Source organism: Mastigoproctus giganteus, chromosome 5 (genome assembly GCF_048544385.1).
Source record: "Mastigoproctus giganteus isolate SK-2022 chromosome 5, ASM4854438v1, whole genome shotgun sequence".
NCBI classification, from domain to species: domain Eukaryota; kingdom Metazoa; phylum Arthropoda; class Arachnida; order Uropygi; family Thelyphonidae; genus Mastigoproctus; species Mastigoproctus giganteus.
The window spans coordinates 186,319,484-186,340,593 of NC_143579.1; the positions used below are offsets into that span (position 1 = coordinate 186,319,484).

The 21,110-nt window shown below is 35.2% G+C and overlaps 1 protein-coding gene across 1 annotated transcript in view; it reads right to left on the reverse strand.

The window, feature by feature from the left end:
* Positions 1–20,613, reverse strand: part of LOC150085930 (P2X purinoceptor 4-like) — a 118,044-nt gene extending 97,431 nt beyond the window's left edge. The window contains exons 1-3 of the mRNA XM_090374745.1: positions 20,468–20,613; positions 8,733–8,913; positions 1,782–1,853 (exon numbers count right to left, since the gene is read on the reverse strand). Of these exons, the coding sequence (XP_090230871.1) occupies positions 1,782–1,853; positions 8,733–8,913; positions 20,468–20,613 (399 nt within the window). The remainder of the gene's footprint in view (positions 1–1,781; positions 1,854–8,732; positions 8,914–20,467) is intronic.
* Positions 20,614–21,110: the final 497 nt, after the last annotated feature.

Consider the following 21,110-nt stretch of genomic DNA (forward strand, 5'->3'; position numbering starts at 1 on the left):
TTCTGTTTGCCATGCTAGTTCTGACATTTGTGAAGAGATGTTATTGCTGAAACTCCACAATATGTCCCTGTGTTATAATGGGTGCTGTTAGAACCTCTCTACAAAGTATTTAGTTTCTGAAAGAGCTGGAATTGGGGTGATAATTTTGGAAAGTAAAAACTGTCAGGTGTCCTGTGAGAGCAGGCACTGGGTATCTCTTGAACTGATAATGGAACAAATTAGAAGTTCTGCAGTCGTAAATTGAGTATGACAATGCAAAACATGCTGTAGTTCCTAAATCAGAGGTATCCCAATGTCAGTTAAGCAGTCTTGACACAGTCTGATTGGCAAGCATTGCCTTAACATGTCACTCAAAATGAGAGATACTGTCACCAGAATTGAGATACAAAAATATGATGAATATGCAAGTGAGAGATTTAGATTTATTTTTATATATAGAGTATTGAATTTGTGTGCAGAATATATCCCTATGCCTTTGATCATAATTTTCAGTGGGGTAGCTTAGAAAATTTTGACAAAAGTCCAAAGAAATACACAAAGGATTTTAGGTTTCTGTGGATAATACAGGCTTGGTTTTCCCTCACAAAATAGTGTTTCCCCATATCAATTAAAATAAAAACGATCATGTGTGGCTATTTAAGGACTAAATGAAATCCAAAATTTCATTTAATTTACATAACATAAATATAAATATAACATAAATATACAGTCTGTCCCCGACATACGTAAGGGGGATACATTCCAGGACTTCTTACGTAAGTCAAGTTTTACATAACTTGGGAATGACTAATAAAATATTGCTACTATATTTCTGATAAGCCAAAATTACAAAAACCGCATAATATCCTCGGAAGAATGAAGAAAAATAGTTAAATACCATAACAATTAAAAACTTTATCTGGGGACAGTGAAGTAGTACCATTTCACTTCTTCTCTTAGGCAGCACCATGATAATGGTCAAAATGAAATTTTCTGTAGAGAACTTCACAGGGTTAAGTTACAAGAGATGCTGTCACACCTTATGACATGCGAATGAAATGCACACTAAACACGCAAAATTGTAGGACATGAATTTGAACTTTACCACAATAAACCCTACATGTGTAACAAATATTACGTACAAAATGCAAACAAAAGCTCTCACTTCACTCTAAAACAAAGCTGAACTGCCTCTACAATCGAAAAAGAAAGAAAGGAAGGACAGGATGTGGAAACGAAAGGCTAGAGTGTAATTCTCTGAAGAAATAGCCGATGTTACACAATCCGTGTGGCTTGAATGTTGTAGGGGTTTTCTCTGAAGTGCTTCGACGTAGTTTACCTGTCTCAAACACCTGTTGAATATTTCTTCAGAATTTTTAAAGCAGAAAATAAAATGTTAACTCCAGTTATTTACCTAGATTCTAGTTATGCTGCAGGTTATTATCCAACATAGTTTTTATGGGAATGAAAATAAAAACTTATACTTATTGTTCCTTCATTCGCCTTCACTCTTAAAAATTATACAGAAAGTATACAATTTTACCAAAAAAATTTAATTAAGTCCAAAGTTATGTAACTCGGCTTACGTAAGTCGAGGACTAACTGTATAGATACAAATAATTAAATGTTGTTTATGAAATTGAGTTTAATTAACTCGATTACTCAAAGAATGTCTTTTTGGCAAGGTTAGATAGTTTGGCATAAACTGAAACTTCTATTTCTTTTTAACAAGAATTAAATCAGCTTTTTCATTTATTTTGAAATATCAAGGGAATAACAAAAACAATGATATCTGAACTTACTTCAGGACATGCTTTTTGAGTCTGGTTTGGGCTAATCAATACATTTGTTGTAACAAAGAAAGCATTGTTTTCCTAGAAAGTGAAAAAAAAAGTAATTAAAATGAATGTGCATTATTAATATAAAATTAAAACGTGTAATTGCAAATACAATTCCTGTGGAAATTCCCACCTTCTTGCAATATTTGCAATATGTTTTCAAAAAAGTGGAAATTTTCCCTGCATATTTACAACAAAATTCTATGGGAATTTTATTCAAATATGGGATGAATTTTTTTTCTACATTTTATGAATGTTACAAAATATTCGGGTCTGATAAAAATTTTAAGATAATGATAAACATATTTTTTTTGTTTCGTCACAAAAATCCTTTAAAAAACTATCAGAATACTAGTTCAAAATGTTTTCTTTTTCTTGATAATAATTTTAGGGAAATATTCAAAAACAATTCCAAAAGGTCACCATTATTGCAATTAAGAAAGTAAAACAAAAATAGACATTTTGAAATGCATAGTTCAAATACAAAATAAAAAGATTTAATTTCATACATTATTATAACAATACAATAACTAAGAGAACTGACAACATACATAATCATCTTTGCAAAATAATAATCATTTCTAACAAAACAACACAAATGTAGCATATAGTATGCTATTATTATTATTATACTGTTATTATATTAATCTGGTTATCTGAATATCTTCCCATATACACTCATTCAGATTCATTTTCAACCCCAGTAAGTCCTTTCAGTAATCACTTGGGTAAGAGAAAAATGCAAAACACTGGTTAGTTTAATACAGGTATTATTAATTTATACTATACTATTTTTTTTTTTTTTTCATTGTAATGTTCATTTCTTGCTTTTAAAGGAATTTTTCTTATCGCTGACCTTCCATATTATCACTGAAATTTACTAAATTATAAATTAAAAGTGTATACATATTTGTCTTTACTCCTAAACTTGCCTGATGCAAGGGTAAAGGTAAAGGCAATTTTGTGTAAAACAAACACCTGGTGTCAGAACACTCCCTATCATCATACCTACTACGTTGTTAGTCAAGTGTGTCACTAGATGCCTGCACTCAGTCTGCTTTAATCAAGTTATACTCATGTTGGCTTCACCTTCCAATTGCACTATTAATGAAGAACATGCTGTGATCAGATATTTATGGTTAGGAGTCAAACCCTCCCATATTCACAGAACAATGTCAGCACAATATAGGGAAAAGTGTATTAAATACAAATATGTAGGTGCCTCCGTAGCCAGGTGGGCAGGAGCAGCAGTGTGTAGCACACACTTCTTGATTACACAGGGGTTCAAGCCCGTGACCACCAAATACTGAGGATGTGGAAAGGTCAGGGAATGACCACAGCATATCCCTGAAGCAATATGGCCTTAGTTGCTAATGCTCCTAAAAACCAAATAACAACAAACAAATATGTATGTAAATAAATCTGTTTTTGTCATAGTCATAAGGTTTTCAATTATTATTCATAATTTTTAATTGCTTATTTTTCATTTTCAAATAAAATTAATTAATTCCCTTTGTAAATTCTGTGAATAAAAAATCATGGGTGGAAATGTTCCTTTATATATAGTGACTTTTCTGTGTATAATTTTATTTCCTAATGCATATATGCACGTATAAGACATCTAAAATGTGTCAATAAAACTGGATTTTTTGTAAAATAAAAGCTGTGAAAATATTTATCAAATAGACAGAAGAAAAGACCCATATGTATACTCTATCCTTAGTTTTAATTAAAAATCTCAATAATAATCTCAATAATCTCAATAATAAAATAGGTAATAATTTTATTTTAAAACCAAACAAGTTTACCTGTTGAAAAGTCAAATTATTTTCATTACTAGAAATAAGCAGTACTAGTCTTGGGGTCTCTGAGAGAAAGTCTTCACTCAAGACTCTTGAATGCTTTTATGTAACTGCTATTTATTATGTGATTCAAGGATTACTTTCCAAAATTTCACTCTGTAGTTTATAAAATTGTTAAAACTGTCAAAAATGATTTTCAGGGTGCTAATTTCACATTTGTAAAATTTATTTAATCTAATAGTTTAAATATCTATGATTAAATTATTTTCCAATTCACATGTAAAAATCATAATCACATAATAAGAATCATTAATTATTTTTTTTTTGGTGACCAGCCACACCAAAATTATTTATTTTTTTGGTGAACAGCACAGCATGAGGTAAGTATGCAATGCGATACTCATTCCACACACAGAGGAAAAAAATTAGAGGTAGCTATGCCTGCATCCATCCTTTTTCAATTTATGTTTCCTTATGTACATTGTCTGAGAAGAATAAGGATGCCATCAACATTTAGTTTATTCAATCACTTTAAACACTTCAATCAGGTCTCCACACAGGTGCCCAGTTTCCGGTTACCAACAAACTAGTTGACTAGTGTCTAAGCACCGCAATTTTCAAAACTGAAGTCTTTTGTGGTAAGAGTAACCTTTTGTACACTTGATTAATCTGGTTACTCTTCTCTGTACTCATTCCAAGAGATTGACATTCTTCTCAAAATAAGGATTCCAGACATACACAGTACTGAATATGCAGCCTAACCATTGCCATAGAAAGGGTGCAAGAATATTTGCTGATGCTATCGAGGCAGTGTTAGGTGGGTTGGAAAACTACTAGTTTGGGGGAATACACAGACTAAAAGGCTAACAGTGGCTGCAGGCAGAGGCAAAAGTGATTCTTGCGCTGCTGCTATTGGAATAAGCAGCAGTATGGAAAGCAAGGCAATGGAGATTTCCAGGACTGTTGGGAGGCATAGTGGAACAAATAAAAACATGGGCTGTGTTAGGTTAACTAAAAGTAGAAACAGTACACGTATACTTGCATGTACACCAATGCTAGGAGTATAGTTCATAAATTTGATGAGCTTGAAGTGCTAGTCAAGATATCAAAGGCAGATATTGTTGGGATATTGGAGACGTGGTGTCATAGATATAAGCAGTGCAGAATTGGAATTTGGGGAGTACAATGTGTACAGAAAGGATAGACAGGAAGGGAGGATGGGTTATGCTGTTAGTTAAGAAACACATAAAATCTAAGGAAGTGCATCTAATTGATGTTGGTGGGCAATGCATTGTTGAGTCTGTTTGGTGTGACATAAGAACTGGGAAAGGAAAAATGAGAGTAGGTGTGTGTGTTATAGGCCTAATGAATCTGATGAGTATAATGAGTAGTTGTGCAGAGAAATAGAGTGGACCAGTAAATCAGAATGTCTTATAATGGAGGATTTTAACTTTCCAGATATTGACTGGAACTTGTGCTTTGGTCACTCGCACACTAGCAAGACTTTTTTGGATTTATTGGATGACTGTTTTCTACAGCAGCATGTTCGAGAGGCAACCAGAGGGAGTAATACTCTTGATCTGATTATCAGCAGTGATTATTCATGCATTAAGAATTTGCGCATGAAGGAATCACTGTGTGACAGTGATCACAATGTACTGATATGGGAATTACTTAAGGATGTAACTACCATCAGGGGTAAAGGGAAGGGCTTTTGCTTTCGTAAAAGTGACTAAAGGGGTCTCAGACAGTTTTTAAATTCTGTACAGTGGGATCAACTGATGATGTTTCCAACGTTGAATTCTAAATGGGATACCTTCAGGGACTTAATCATGAAGGCTACTAGGCTTTTCATTCCAATAAGAAATACTGTTCAAGTTTCAGGCCTAAATGGATGTCAGATGAATTAATGAGGCTCGTGGCAGAGAAGAAAAAAATATGTGGGATGCATATAAATTATCAGGTAACACAGAAGCCTATGGTAGATATAAGTTTGTCTGTAATCAAGTCACAAAAGAGGTTAGGCAGGCGAAGGATTATGAGAAATCTTTGGCAAAACATGAAAAGAAAAACAGCAAAGAGTTCTTTACTTATGTAAACTCTAGAAAGAAAGGGACGAATCAGATTGGACCATTTAACATAGATGGGTTGACAAATAATGATCATGCTCAGGTAGCTGATAAACTGAATGAGTATTTTGCATCTACGTTCACACATGAGAAGTTATTCAATGAGGGGAATGTCAGAAGTTCATTAAATTGTAACAGGCAGCTAAATGATTTTGTAATAACTGAGAGCAAAGTGGAGGAGAAATTGTTGAAGTTAAACATAAGGAACGTGCCTGGGGTGGATGGGATCTATCCAGTTATATTAAAGGAGGCAGCAAATGAAGTAAGCAAACCCTTAGCCATAATTATAAGAGCTTCCTTGAACTCAGGGGAAGTCCCCATGAACTGGAGGTGTGCAAATGTATCACAAATTCATAAATGGGTTCAAAAGGTGACACAAGTAACTGTAGACCTGTTAGTTTAACTTGTGTTCTGGGTTAAATAATGGAATCACTGGTTAAAGTTAAGACACAGCATGGGTTTGTTAAAGGGAGGTCTTGTCTGACCAATTTGATTGGATACTATGATGTGGTCACAAAGGAACTGAATGTCAAAAATAATTTTGATATCATATACTTGGATTTCAGGAAAGCTTTTGATATTGTTGCACATGGAAGACTGCTGTACAAGTTGGAGAGGTATGGCATTAAGGGTAAGTTGCTGCATTGGATAAAGGGATGGTTGATTGGAAGAAGACAGAGAGTGGTAATCAATTGCCACTGCTGTTCATGTACAAATGTTATTAGTGGAGTTCCCCATGGTTCGGTGCTGAGCCAATTGTTGTTTTGTGTATTCATCAATGATATTGATGAAGGTATATCAGGATTAATGTCCAAGTTTGTTGATGATACAAATGTTGATGGGGTTGTTAACAACAGTAAAGACAGTATGCTACTCCAACTGGTTCTAGACAAGTTGAGAAAATGGGCTGAGAAGTTGCAATTGAAGTTTAACATTGACAAATGCAAAGTACTGCATATGGGTAGCAATAACCCAAGAGAAACATACCAACTGTGTGGCACTACACTCAGGGAAGTGGAAAGTGAAAACAAAAAAAAGGGGGGTAATTGTGCAGTCAAATATGAAGTTTGCTTAGCAGTGCATACAAGCTGCCAGGGCAGGTCATGGAGTCTTGTCAATGATGTATAGGAATTTTGCTAGCAGGGACAGGGAGGTGATTATCCCATTATACAAGGCAATGGTCAGGCACGCCTCGAGTACTGTGTACAGGTCTGGAGGCCTCATTTTAGGAAAGATGTAGAGTTGCTGGAACGAGTACAAAGAAGGGCAACGAGATTGGTGAGGGGATCAAAGGGGTGCTCTTACCAAGAAAGGCTTATGTTCTGCAAATTGCAGCGCCTCAATCAGATCACCTCGCAGGTGATCTGATTGAGGTGTATAAGGCCTTGAATGGGTTTAGCAAGCTGAATGCTGATGGGATTCTTCCTCTTTCTCAGATTAAGAACCTGAGGGGGCATAGATTCAAATTGAGGAAAGACAGCTGTAGAATGGATGTGTGGAAGTTTGCCTTTAACCAGCAGGTGGTTGGTTGGTGGAATAGACTTCCATCTTTTGTTGTGGAAGTTGATAGCCTAAATAAATTTAAGGCTGAGCTGGATAGGCATTTGGAATGAATGGATGGGTGAAATGGGAATTTTTTTTTTTTTTTTTTGGCTGATGCTGCATAAGCTTGCTTTCTTGCTGTTGGGTTTTTTTTTTTTTTTTAGGAGCATTAGCAACCAAGGCCATATTGCTCCAGGGATATGTGGTGGTCATTCCCTGATCTTTCTGCATCCTCCATATTTGGTGGTCACAGGCTCAAACCCCGATCTAATCAAGAAGCATGTGCTAAGCACTGCTGCTTCTGCCCACCTGGCTATGGAGGCGCCTGCTTTCTTGCATTGTATACTAATGCTTATAGAATGGGATTACCACCTGCTTGTCCCTGCTGGAAAAAATTCTTAACAAAATCCCATGATCAATCCTAGCAACCTGTCTGCACTGATAAAAAAACTTTTTGCCAGACTAGATGTTTTTTGTTCTCCATCACCTTGAGTGTGGTAATTCATTGTTGAGTGTAGTGCCACCTAATTGGTATGTTATTCTGGGATTACTACTGCCTATATGCAATACCTTGCATTTATCAATATTAAACAGTAATTTACTTCTCAGCCCATTCACGTAATTTTTCTAGGTGATGAATAGTAGTATGCCTTGATTCTTGCCATTATCTAGCCTTATATACAAAAATTTTTAAGTAATCTATCAACGTTGCATAATTTTGCAGATTCCTACTCTATCTTGCTTGTTCTGAGCTTACTGAAATGAATGCATTTCACCTAGCCTATTCAAACTTGTATATTCACAGTTGTATTTCACCTCTGTCAAAAAGTTTACAACAGAATTCACAATATAGGTTCACAGGACAAACAAGCAAATGAGGATGAACTGCCTATACAAATCCATGCTCACCATTTCCCTTATTTCCTATAAATAAAATCATGGAGTATTTTGAGTAACTGATTGACAGTTGGCTTCTTAAAGCAATTGTTGTTGAGTATTTTCTGAATACAAACACTAGCAGTCTAATGAGACCAATGTGAACAGTTTCAACTGCTTTTCATGTTTTTCGGATCACCATAAAAAAATCAAGTATGCAAATTTAAAAATAATAATAACATATGATATGATGTATAAAAGACATATATAAGAGCAAATTCTTAATCTGGTGTCGCCTAAATTATGCTTCTAACTGATTAGTTTATTAATAAAATTTAAAGTTACACCAAGATATATTCCTCAAACCAAATCAGTTTTGGAACCTCTTTGAGCTTCATTTTCAAGACATATAACAGCACTGAGGTCTAGGTGAGTAAAGATGTAACTAGGATGTCTGGTTCTAAGCAATTGGTTTAGAACCAGGATACTATAGATATCATATTACTAGATAACAGAGCTGCCTTTGATATCATAGAGATCATATTACAGAATTAGAGAATTCTTACAGCTGGAGGAATAACATAGTCAGCAACATCCCAAGTCCTTCTATATAGATCTGGATACTGAACTGTTGGCACAAATTCACTATGTGAAAAGTTAGTGAAAGAAGCACCTTTAACTTTAACTGTCACAGCACTTTCAACAGCGCAAAAGTTTTGATATCCTTTTTCCCAATAAACTACATATCTGAAAGAGAAAAATAAATTGTGTAAACAGAACTATGAATTATATTACAATTAATTTACTTAAGGTAAAGTTAGAAGAAAATGAGATGCCACAACTTTAAGAAAAAGTGGATCACTTAAGTTCAACTGAAATATTTTGGTAAATAAATTACATTTACAAAACTGGAATTGATATATAACGGCTTTCAGTGTGCCCTTTAACACAGTTTATCATATGACAGATATGCAAATGACAAAACAGATAATTTGCAATGCAAATTATCCATTTTGTCATAAGCAGTTATTAATCTGAAATTAATATTTCAGAATTGACAAGTCAGCCTCTAGATGATGATATAGTTGTTTTCGTCACATCTTTTTTCAGCATTACTTTTTCACTTTCATCTTCCCATACTAAGAGGTCAGATTGGGTTGTTTTAAATGTAAGCATGAAGACATTTAAGGTCATCAGGCCAGAGCCGTGCCAAGGGTGAGGGGAACAAGGCTCCCTCACGTGAAAAGCTGAAAGGGATGCCAAAAGAAAGATTAAATAATTGCCAACGTTGCCATCATTAACAGTTGGGCACAATTTTTCATTCTTGCCTCAGGTGCTAAAATGGCTCGGCACAGCCTTGCGTCAGGCACAGTATATCATGTCTGTAAATTACATGTGTTATAGAGTTATCTTGATTGTTCTGCAGGACAAAAAATCAGATTTTTTAAAATTATTATTAGTAGTAGTACTTGCAAATGATGCAAAGAACCAAGCTTATACATCAACAAAAAACCACTACCCACTCCCCTGTCTTTCCACCTAATACAGTGGTTTTTGACCAGGGTGCCGCAACAACATTCCAGGGGTGCCACGTAATTTGGGTTTAAGTTACTTAAACTTATTATTTTTTTTATTTCATTATAAAATGATGTACAGTATCTTTTTAATTTTGTGGTGATTTATAATTGATGTTTACTTAGTACCTCTATATAAAGAATAAAATTATTATATACTGTATATATATATATAATTTGTATTATAAAATGTAATTTTTATAATTATATTATTGTAATAACTATCATATAACACACGTATATATACACAGAGAGAGAATCGTATCTAACAGGCAGAAAATTGAGTAGACTGAGTAGGGGTGCCGCAAAATAAAAAAAATTACTTAGGGGTGCCGTTATTAAAAAAAGGTTGAAAACCACTGACCTCATATGTCTAATTCTTCCTTAAATTTATTCAAAGTACTCACCTCCATAACACCAGAAGGTAGTTTTTGTTCCAACAATCAATCTCTCAATTTCAGTTTATGTTCTCTTGTGTGCATTGTCTGAAAAAGAACTAGAATACCATCATCATTAAGTTTACTCAATCCAATAAGAAAGACAATGAACTAGGGCATATTATTACAGGCTTGAACCTTGGTGCAATGTAATTTATTTATTGTTTTATGTAACTCTCTCATTTTTCTCTTTTTCTTTTAAGTCACCCTGAGCCCAGAGTCCTCCTGACTCATGGGCTCAGGTGACAACTGCAACATCAAAAAATTCACAACAACAAAACCCATGTTTTGTTGTTGCGGATTCCCACTATGATATTTAACCTATTAATTTATCTATACTTAAGTTGTATTGTCACTTATATTAATCATAACTTTTAAGTGTTCCAGAAGATTTTTTCTGCAGGCAAAAAAAAACAACTTACACCAGACTCGATCAGCAAAAACTTGACTACAGTACGTGATTTCTCATTATATGCTGTGGGGTACATGTAAAGTTGTGCTAGAAAATTTTGAAGTTGCATAGTTATTAGGTAAAACAGTGAAACTGGCTGCATCTGAACATGTATGATATAAGCGAAGAATCGTGTTCATTGATTTAAATTTTTTTTCACACATTTAAAAGAGCACATATTTACAGATTAATTTAACGAACTGGGAAATTTTGATAAAAAGGATTAAAAATACAGTGACAGCTATACACACACTAAGACAAAAGCCATTCCAATGCATTATTGGATTTTTGATGGGAGAATAAGAATAAAGAAAAAAAATTAAAAATGGGCTATACCATATTCATTTGCAGAAATAATGAACTGAACATTATTTTAACTGTATTTCTCCTTTCTGATTCAATAAAGAAGTTAATTAGCTGAAAGAACCCTCTTATGGGAGCACATGATGCAAATTGCTTTTTTCCAACAGTTATACACTGTATTTAAAAACTTTTAATAATACTGTGTCACTGTTTACATAAGTTTTATAAATAAGTATATTGAACAATTAAAGTTTAAAATACTTAAAACTGATATAAATAAAATAATTTAATAAAATATAATATGATTACAAAATTAAAATACATGACAGTAAAATTATATAAATATAAATGGCAGCTTTTGACATACAGATCATGTCTTCCTCAGCCTAATCCATTCATATCTGGCAGCATGCTCGTGTATATCTGAAATACAGAATGTTAATGAATATTTGTGTTAACACTTTAGTAGCATCCATGTCAACAAATGAACTGGAAAATGACATGGATGCTGGTGAAGTGTTATTGTGAATAAACATGATCAGTCCACAAACCAGGTATATATGAGGAGGTATCAAAAAAGTTTTTTCCCTGACCATTTTCTATGTGCCCAGGAGACTGAGATACGTATTATCTCGGTCTGAAATTATAGACCGAAACGTATATTACTCCTTCTCTATACAGTTACCACCCAAAGTGACACATTTCTCCCATCTTTTGCGCCACTTCGTTATGCCATTTTTGTAGAAGGTTTCACTTTGCTCTTGAAACCATGTTTCTGTCACAGAAATTACCTCTTCATTGCCAAAAACTGCTTTCCACACAAAAATAATTTCAGCTGCAAAAAGAGGAAGCAGTCAGAGGAATAAGGTGGGTGTGGCAAGATATGAAGTCCTAACTTCCGGGCAAAATCAGTGGTTGCGACAGCAAGAGCACATATTTGCTGAGCATTCTGTGTCACTTTTCCTTAATTGCCACATATAATTGTTTCAGTAAGTTGCTGTAGTAGTGTGTATTGATGGTGGTACTCTTCTCCAAGTAATGTGTGAGAATCAGCACCTTCCCTGCAGTTGGTTGCCCTTTCTTTGGGAGTTGGTGATGATGGATGTTTCTATTGTTTTTTAACCTGTTTTGTTTTTGGGTCAGAGTGATGTATCAATGATTCAGTACCTCCATAGCCAGGTGGGCAGGAGCAGCAGTACGTGGCACATGCTTCTTGATTAGACTGGGGTTCGAGCCTGTGACCACCAAATATGGAGGATGCGGAAAGGTCAGGGAATGACCACCGCATATCCCCGGAGCAATATGGCCTTAGTTGCTAAGGCTCCTAAAAACCAAATAACAATAACAACAATGATTCATCTATAGTCAACAATCGGTAAAAAAACAGGCCAGGATCACTGTTACACTTAGCGATCAATTCAGCAGAGAAGGCCTGCCTTTTTTCTTTCCGAAGACACACGAACAAGCAAGGAATCCATTGTGGTGTGACCTTATTCGTATTCAAATCATTGTGAATTATACTTTCCACTGATCTATAGCTTATCTCAGGCTCAGCAATTAACTGTTTAATGGCTATCTTGCATTCACTGAGGTTCAGCTGTTCAATTTTCTCCACGAATTCTGCAGCGTGAAATGTGGATGGCTGCCCACTTCTCTCCTCATCACGCATGCTCTCCCAGCCAAACTTGAACTGCCTCCAGTAGTGTTTTACAGTGTCATCCAATGGACAGATATCTCCATACACCGTAGACATCTCTTCATGAATAATCCTTGACTATTTGCCTTGCAAAAACAAGAATTTGATAAAGGTATCGAATCCGATTTATCCAGGTATCGTTGTAAGGGGGTATGGTCACCAGACTTTTGCATTGTTTTTTTTTAGAACACCTCCTGCGTTCTTTTTCTTTAATTTCAAATTTTGGTTAAGGGGGCATATGCTCCCTCTGCCCACCCCCGAATATGCCTCTAACTTTATCCATGATGACACTGTCACACTTTCAGCTCTGTAACAAAAGGAACACAAGGGTCAGAGTAATGAAACTTCTGGCATATATCACTAGATAAAGAAGAAATACACTCAATAAAATATAATAGGTTAATCTTTACAAGCTGGTACCCTTCCGATTGATCATTGCAAGTGGTAGTGATTGACATGCCTAGCCCACTATGGTTAGTCTTAGCCCCCCCATTGTCGCTGTTTTAAAATCAAAAAACGAGTTCCCTATTATTTATATAAATTTTAGTATTTTAAATTTTAATTGTACAGTATTTATAATTATTTATAAAACTGCAACTCATTATCATTAAGGGTTTTTAAATGCAGTTGGTCAGCGTTGGAAAGAAGCAATATGCAATATTCATGTTAAAAGCTCTTATTCATTTTCAAATACAGTGGATTCCGATTATTTGGGCCACTGGTTAATCAGGGCAACCGTTTATTTGGGGAAAACCTTAAAAAACAGAACCCAATCGAGAAAACGGCCGGGGTTTACTTCGCTTAAATGGGACAACATGCCGTTTAATCGGGGCAGGAGATCGCAGCACTGGAGATTACCCTATGATTGTCTTCAATCGTACCACGTGGTTCGGTCGGATTTCTGGAGGTCACAACAATAAAACAATAAGCAGTCACCTGTTTATTGGGCTTTTCTGTTAGTGCAATATATCATAAATACATAGTAAACTCAATCTTATTGAATTTGCGATAATATCAACAGCTGGAATTCTATGAGTTATTATGGTGAAACGTGTTTACACTTCCATGGAATCTTCAATCATATAAAAAAATTAATTTTCAGAATCTTCTCTTCATTCCTATTTTTAAAGCTTCGCAACTTGTTACTCCGTTCTCACTTGCGCGTATCGTGTTACTGTTTGTTTGTTTGTTTTTTTTTTTTAGGAGCATTGGCAACTAAGGCCATATTGCTCCGGGAATATGCGGTGGTCATTCCCTGACCTTTCCGCATCCTCCATATTTGGTGGTGAGGGGCTCGAACCCCGGTCTAATCAAGAAGCGTGTGCGAAGCACTGCTGCTCCTTCCCACCTGGCTACGGAGGCGCCTATCGTGTTACTTGCAATTTGTGTGTGCCGTGTTCTTTGTTATTGATTGTTTATCTTTTTACTTTTTTTAAATTTTAACCCCACCCAAAAATGTCAGTGAACAAGAATGTAAACTAGTTAGTATGTACATATTACAGTACGCATTAATTATTCCGATTTTCACGTATCATTTAATTTTTTAATTGGTAAGGTAATAAAGGATAAATTTGTACTTAATATATCTTTACTTTTATAGCCTGTGGATAATATTCCTCATATTTTCGCTAATTAGAATCGCTGTTTAATAGAAATTAAATTCAATTCACAAACGTGATCACAATGACTGGCGCTTACTACACATTGTATAGTGAACGGTACTTTACTATGGTGAGTCCATTGTAACGTAATTTGATTGCACAGTGAACCAATTGTAAAGCGGGGTCCATTGTATTTTTAACTATTTACGTGAAACTTGGGATAATTGGGGCAGCCGTTCAATCGGGCCAAAATGCACTAGTCCCGATGTGTCTCAAATAACCGGAATCGACTGTATACATAAATAGTCGGTAAAACTCCACAACACGGTGCCCCTTTGAAAATCACATGCCTAACCTGCTATGGTTAGCGTTAGTTAGGGTGTTTATCCCACCCTTGCCTCTGTTTTAAAATCGGGAACTCGTTTTCCTATTTTAAAACAGCTGGAAGGGGGGAATAAACACCCCAAGACCATGGCAGGCTGAAGGTGCACCATGTTCTGAGTATAGCGAAATAGTCTAGTGAAGTACGAAAAAAAAATATTATTTTTACATTGTAATTAAACTGATCATTTAAATTCTATATTATAATTATTATATATTGATATATTTAAATTATTGTCCATAAAAAGCTTCTTTTAAGGAAATGAAAAGTTTTTATAATTGATAACTGCATAGTAATAATAACGGTTGTCACATTTTAGAAATTAAATTATAGATGCAGTTATTCTAAGTCTTTAACTCCATTCGAAGCCTATGAGAAATCGAGGAGGTTCCACCTGATCATACCCTAGTTATGCGCCTCCCCTCGCACTTATCCACCTTTATTATTAAATTATGAAACAAAATAATGATTAAATTACTATTGAAAAGCCTGTAGCTTTTATATTAATATATTTAGATAACAATAATAGTAGTGATATTTTAAACTAATTATGAACTCAGTTATTATGAGGCATTTCTTGCTCTATCTCCCGCCCCCTCATGTGGTGAATTAGGGCCTATTAGCGCCACGGCCACATCCATATACTGTACCTAGTTACTTCTCTGACTACTTCCTATTCATGGGCGACGGCAGCATGGTGCAGGTGCACCAGCTTTGGATTTCGAAGTAATCACAATTTTTAATATTTTCATTAATTTAATGAAATGTAAAACCGATCATAAAACGTTGGCTCGGCTGTACATGCAAATCAGTCAAACTTGAATTAATTAAAATATTGCATGTATTCAAAAATTTGCTCCCACGTGCACCACCTTGCAAAATATCCTGCCGGCGTCCATGGTCCTATTCATATTATTACTTCCTCCTGGGAACAGCAGTACTGAATTCCATTAACCGTTTCAATTCATTGCTACCGCTGAATTGAAACAGCGTTTGCGCGCGTAGCACAGTTGTATCGTCACCATCCTCTCCACACGGGTCATCAGAAGAGTACCAACCCCAGGCAGTGCTGAGACCCCAACCCATAAGCTGTACTGGGACCGCGCCATAATAACGGATAGGACAATCCGGCACAACAGAACGGACATAACCCTTGTGGATAAGAAGGATAAGGCTACCTATCTGATTGACATAGCGGTACCTAACACTGGAAACCTGCAGAAAACCCATGGAAAAAAAAATTCAGGAAGTAGGCGAACAGGAGATCAAAGAGAGTGGCATATGCAACTAGTAACGACCATCCCGATCATCGTGTCAACCACAGGTATGGTGCCAAAGACCCTACATAACAGCCTAGTAGCAATAGGTCTCCCAGCGAACACCTACAAGGAATTCCAGAAAGTCGCAATCCTGAACACCTGTACGATAGTCAGAGAGTTCCTCGACCAACAGTAACACCAGATATAACAACAACCACCCTGTGTATTTGGTAGCAATACCCGTCACGTGGTGGAACCCCCAATCATGGAGAAATAATATAAGAACAATAATAATAAAGTTCATGTTCGTGTGCACTATATTTATTAGTCCCAAAAAAAAGTATGGGACTTCCTTGTCCATACTGTAATGTGCTAATTTTATTCTTTTTCCTTTTTTGGCTTTATTTCACATCTCTTCCACTGTCATGAACAAGTATTGAAACGCAGTTCCTGATACATGGTCAGGTGTAGTCCTCTGATGAAATACCTGACCATGTATCAATATTTATTTTAGCTGACATCAGATTTTACATTTTTGCTGTCCCTTTTTAAGACTTATAACTAAATTTGCCCACCCATACCTGATGACAGATCTGTCACCTTTTATTTCACTTTATTTTGTTTAATAATTTGGTACTGTATTAATCATTTTACTTTACAGCTCCCCCACCTCTAATTGGCTTTGCAATTCAGCCCATAATTTTCTTAATTCATCATAACTTTTATGATGAATTAAGGTTTTAACAGATTCTTTAGCTTTTTACAAACCTACTACTGTATACATCTTTTTTTCTACTGTCCTTACCCTTCTAGTCCTTGGCACTTTGTGTATTTTTCACCTCCATCTATGCAAATTTTATCAGACTTATCTATTCTTTCATACTTATATATACTTTTGCATCCTTTACTGCTGCTTTGCGCGTTTCGGTGCATCTGTCAGTCATACTGTGCCTATTTATTTTTATCCATCAACTGAAACTTTGATTTTATATTATATGTAAAATATACAGGGCCGCCGCAAGTGGTAGGCGAGGTAAGCGTCGCTTACGGCCGGCAGTTCAGGAGGACAAAAAAAATTTTTGACATATAGAAGTTGGACCTCTGTTTAACGAACTTCTTTATAGAAAGATTTTCTATTTAGCGATTTTTTAAAATTTCCCCTGGATAATTACATTTAAAATAGTTTCAGTAGAACGAAGAAATTTTCTATATAACGAACGGATTACGAGATACTTTACTGGGAACGCATTGTTCCCAGACAATTGACTCAATTAGTGCTGCTGCTAAACACGAATTAAGAGCCAAAGGGATTCCACCTGTTCCATACCCAGAAGTCGCGCTGGTCATCTGATTGGTTTTATACAATAAGATAATCAACGCGACTTCCGTCGTTTACCAGTATTCAACACCGCAGGCAAATAATTCATTTGAAATAAATACAGTACTTGAAATTGCAGACACGTTAAGTTGCTTATCTGGATCTGTGTTTCATGTTTATATTTTGCAGTTATAAAATCTTCTTTTTCTTCAAGTTCTCTGCCCTCAGGCAGGTTCAGGGCCTCATTGACGCCATGCTTCTCTATCTTGTGCTATACTTTTAATTCCTGCATAATTTCCTCTTATCATCCAATCCATCATTCCAATTCTCCTTCTCCCAACAGTTCTCTTCCCACACATATACCCCATCAATCCCTTTCCTCTACATGCTTTCTCTTCTCAATACATGTCGTATAAAGTTATATTGTCTCCTTAATTCTTAACTAACCTTCTCTCTCTTCTACCTTCCTCAAAATCTCATTACTGACTCGGTCCACCCATTTCACCCTTTCCATTCTCCTCTACACCCACATCTCGAAAACTTCTAGCGGTCTAATCTCCTCTTTCTCAGTGTCCATGTTTCTGAGCATATAGTACAATAGTTCATATTAATGTTTTCACAATTTGCTTTCTTAATTCTTTTTTGAAATTTCTTCTCAATAGTTCTTTTCTATGACTAAATTCCTCTTTGCCCATATCAATTCTTCTTTTTATTTCTTCCAGGCTCTTTCCATTTTCTGTCATTATGCTTCCCAAGTAACTGTATCTGTCGACCTGTTTCAATATTATTTCATCTAATGTTAAGTTGATTCTTCTTCCTGGCCTCTTTGAAATTAACATCACTTTCATTTTATTGCTGTTAATCTTCATATTTTACTGCTGTTCAAGATGTCCAAGGAGCTGTGTAAGTCTTCATTATTAGCAATAGATATCTAGTCATCTGCAAATCTTATTGTCTTTATCTTCTCCCCTCCTACTTTTACACCTCCTTTCAGCTCTTTGAATTATTTCATCAATGCTTCTGCGTAAGAATCAAATAGCTTATTGGAGGCTTGAAGTGGCGAAACCCATATTTACTCCCTAGAGCAAAGTTTCCGGCATCCCCCTCCTCCCATACTTCTCCTTCAACCCATGCATGGTACTAAGTACTATAAGTTTTGATACCTTTCGTGTTTGGGGTTTTCATAAAAAAAAAAAAAATAGTATGAGGGACATGATGGCTGCTATCATTGGCATTGCCGCTTCGTTTCCAAAAGTAAGCATTGCAAGGAAAAGATTGAAAAGACGTCATTTCGATTATGAAAGTAGAGAAGAAGCTATTCAGGATCCGCAACAAATTTTCAAAATTATTTTTTTATTTCAAATTATGGACACAACAATTTTATTATTAACTGAAAGGTTTAGAAACAGGAAAGAGCATGTAGAAATATTTAAAATATTTTATAAGATTTCTGAATATAAAAAAATGGACATACAACGATTTCTTAAATCTTTGCAAAGATTTACATATTAAATTAAGTGACATTGATCGTAATGAGTCTGATATTGATTATGAGGTGATCTGACTGAGGTGTATAAGGCCTTGAATGGGTTGAGCAGGCTAAATGCTGATGTGATTCTTCCTCTTGCTCAGATTACGAAACTGAGGGGGCATAAATTCAAATTGAGGAAAGACAGTTGTAGAATAGATGTTCGGAAATTTGCATTTAGCTAGCGGGTAGTTGAATGCTGTAACAAACCTCCATTTAGAAGTTGATAGTTTAAATAAATTCAAGGAAGAATTGGACAAACTTTTGGAGCGGATGGAGAGGTGAATGGGAAATGGGTTTTTCCCCTTTTTTTTTTGGCTGATGCTGTATAAGCTAGCTTTCTTGTCTCATATGCCACTACTAATGTTAATGCCAATTTTTCTCACTTTACCAGTTTCAGTTGCCTCAGGTGAACGGAGTTTTTCAAAATTAAAATTAATCAAAAATTATTTTCGATCGACAATGTGTCAACAACAAATCTCTAATTAGGCAATAATTTAAATTTAAAATGATCATTTGGAACCAATAAACATAAATGAAATAATTAATAAATTCGCACACCTTAAAGCAAGGAAACATAAATTTCTATAATTTTTTTAACATTATAATTTTCACTTTATTTTGTTATTGTGATAGAATACGATTACTGTGATTTAGAATTTAAAGTTTATTTCTAGAATGCATTTGTTATTTTTGTTTGTTGTTTCATTATATTATATATGTGAGATATGTTGTAATTATTTTCTTTTTCAATAAATTAATAATAATTATTTTTTAATCCAAATATTTTGGGGCGGCAAATTTGATTTCGCTCACTGGCGGCACATAGGGTCGCAGCGAACCTGAATATGTATATATATATATATATATATATATATGTTGTTGTTGTTTGTCGTTTTGATCGAGTCATCTTGGGGTGAAGTCTGTCAGCTCCCTCCCTACTAGGTGCACCTCTAGCTTGAGCTCTTCTTGCTATTACAAATCGGGGAAACTGTTTTTCCACTTCATACTATTCACACACGCTAGACACCGAACCAATCAGACCCCAACTTCTCAATTAACGAAATTTAACTAGAACACTCAGATTTACGAGCTTTATCTTCCCATCACTCTTCTTAAGTACCATTTGAAGATAAATTAATAAATAAAACACCCACAAAGTTTCGGACTGCAATATAGTACTGTAATGAGAAATTTTGCTCCACACTTCTTGACAATGCTGAGTGGATTACAATATTGCAAGCAATATTCATACGAGCAAAATTTCTCGTCTCGAGTTTCACTGATACACTGGCCACTTTCTCAAGTTACACGGATTTCAATTTGAACTGTAAACATGACTTAGATACAGAATTTCAAAAACAAATCACTTCAATGGTTATAAAAGAGAACAAGAATGCTTCATACAATATTTCGATAAACGAAAGTAAGGCTAGCCTTATGACCTTTGCTTTATTCAAATATTTTTACTGATAGTAAATACCATCAGGCTGAAGAACTCACATCATATGGGCGAAAAGCCTGCTTCGATGGAGGCTCTTCGTTGTTTCTGAAGTTCATTAAATCGTGGTCTTGTACATTATTAAACAAAGAGGAAATATTAAGGTGTTCCTCCCTTTCTTTTCATTGTAAGAAACACCATGTAATGTTTTTTTCCGAACTATATTAGGTAAAAAATAATTAAAATAATTAGTGCAGTTCTTAACAATTATTTATTATAATAATCACCATCATAGATGAATTAATGCTTACCCAAAGACGTAAGCCAAAAGTAACATCTGAACAAAACGACTCAGAATTCCTATCTTTTTGCTCTCTATTTTCAGCACCATTGGGCTTTCATAATCAAATAAAAAATCTGCAAGAGTATTTAAGCCATTGATTACTGAAAACGACATATTTCTTTTAAAACTGAATTGGTAATAAGTAACGTTCAACTGTACGAAACTATTTTTTTGCCTTCCAGTTTTCAGTTACAAACCAAAAGATTCGCAGAACAGGTGTATTTTCGTGTTTATTATTATTATGTATGTACAAAACAGAGAAGCGCAATTCACGTACGGAACAGACGATCCTATTTTTCCTTTTGAGCGATTGGTAAACACTAAATACGGCAGTAGTATACAGTGGCGTATCCAGGTATCATCATAAGGGGGGGCATGGCGACCAGAATTTGGGGTGGAGGGGTGTTGAACGCCTCCTGCGTTATTTTTCTTTAATTTCAAATTTTTGGTTAAGGGGGCATATGCCCTCTCTGACCACCCCCGAATACGCTCCTGGTAGTATAGTACAGTGGTCTCCAAACTTTTTTGGTCGCGCACCCTTATTTTACTTAAAAGGACTAGCGCGCACCCTGGGAAAAAAAATTAAATATATAAATTTAATATATTTTATT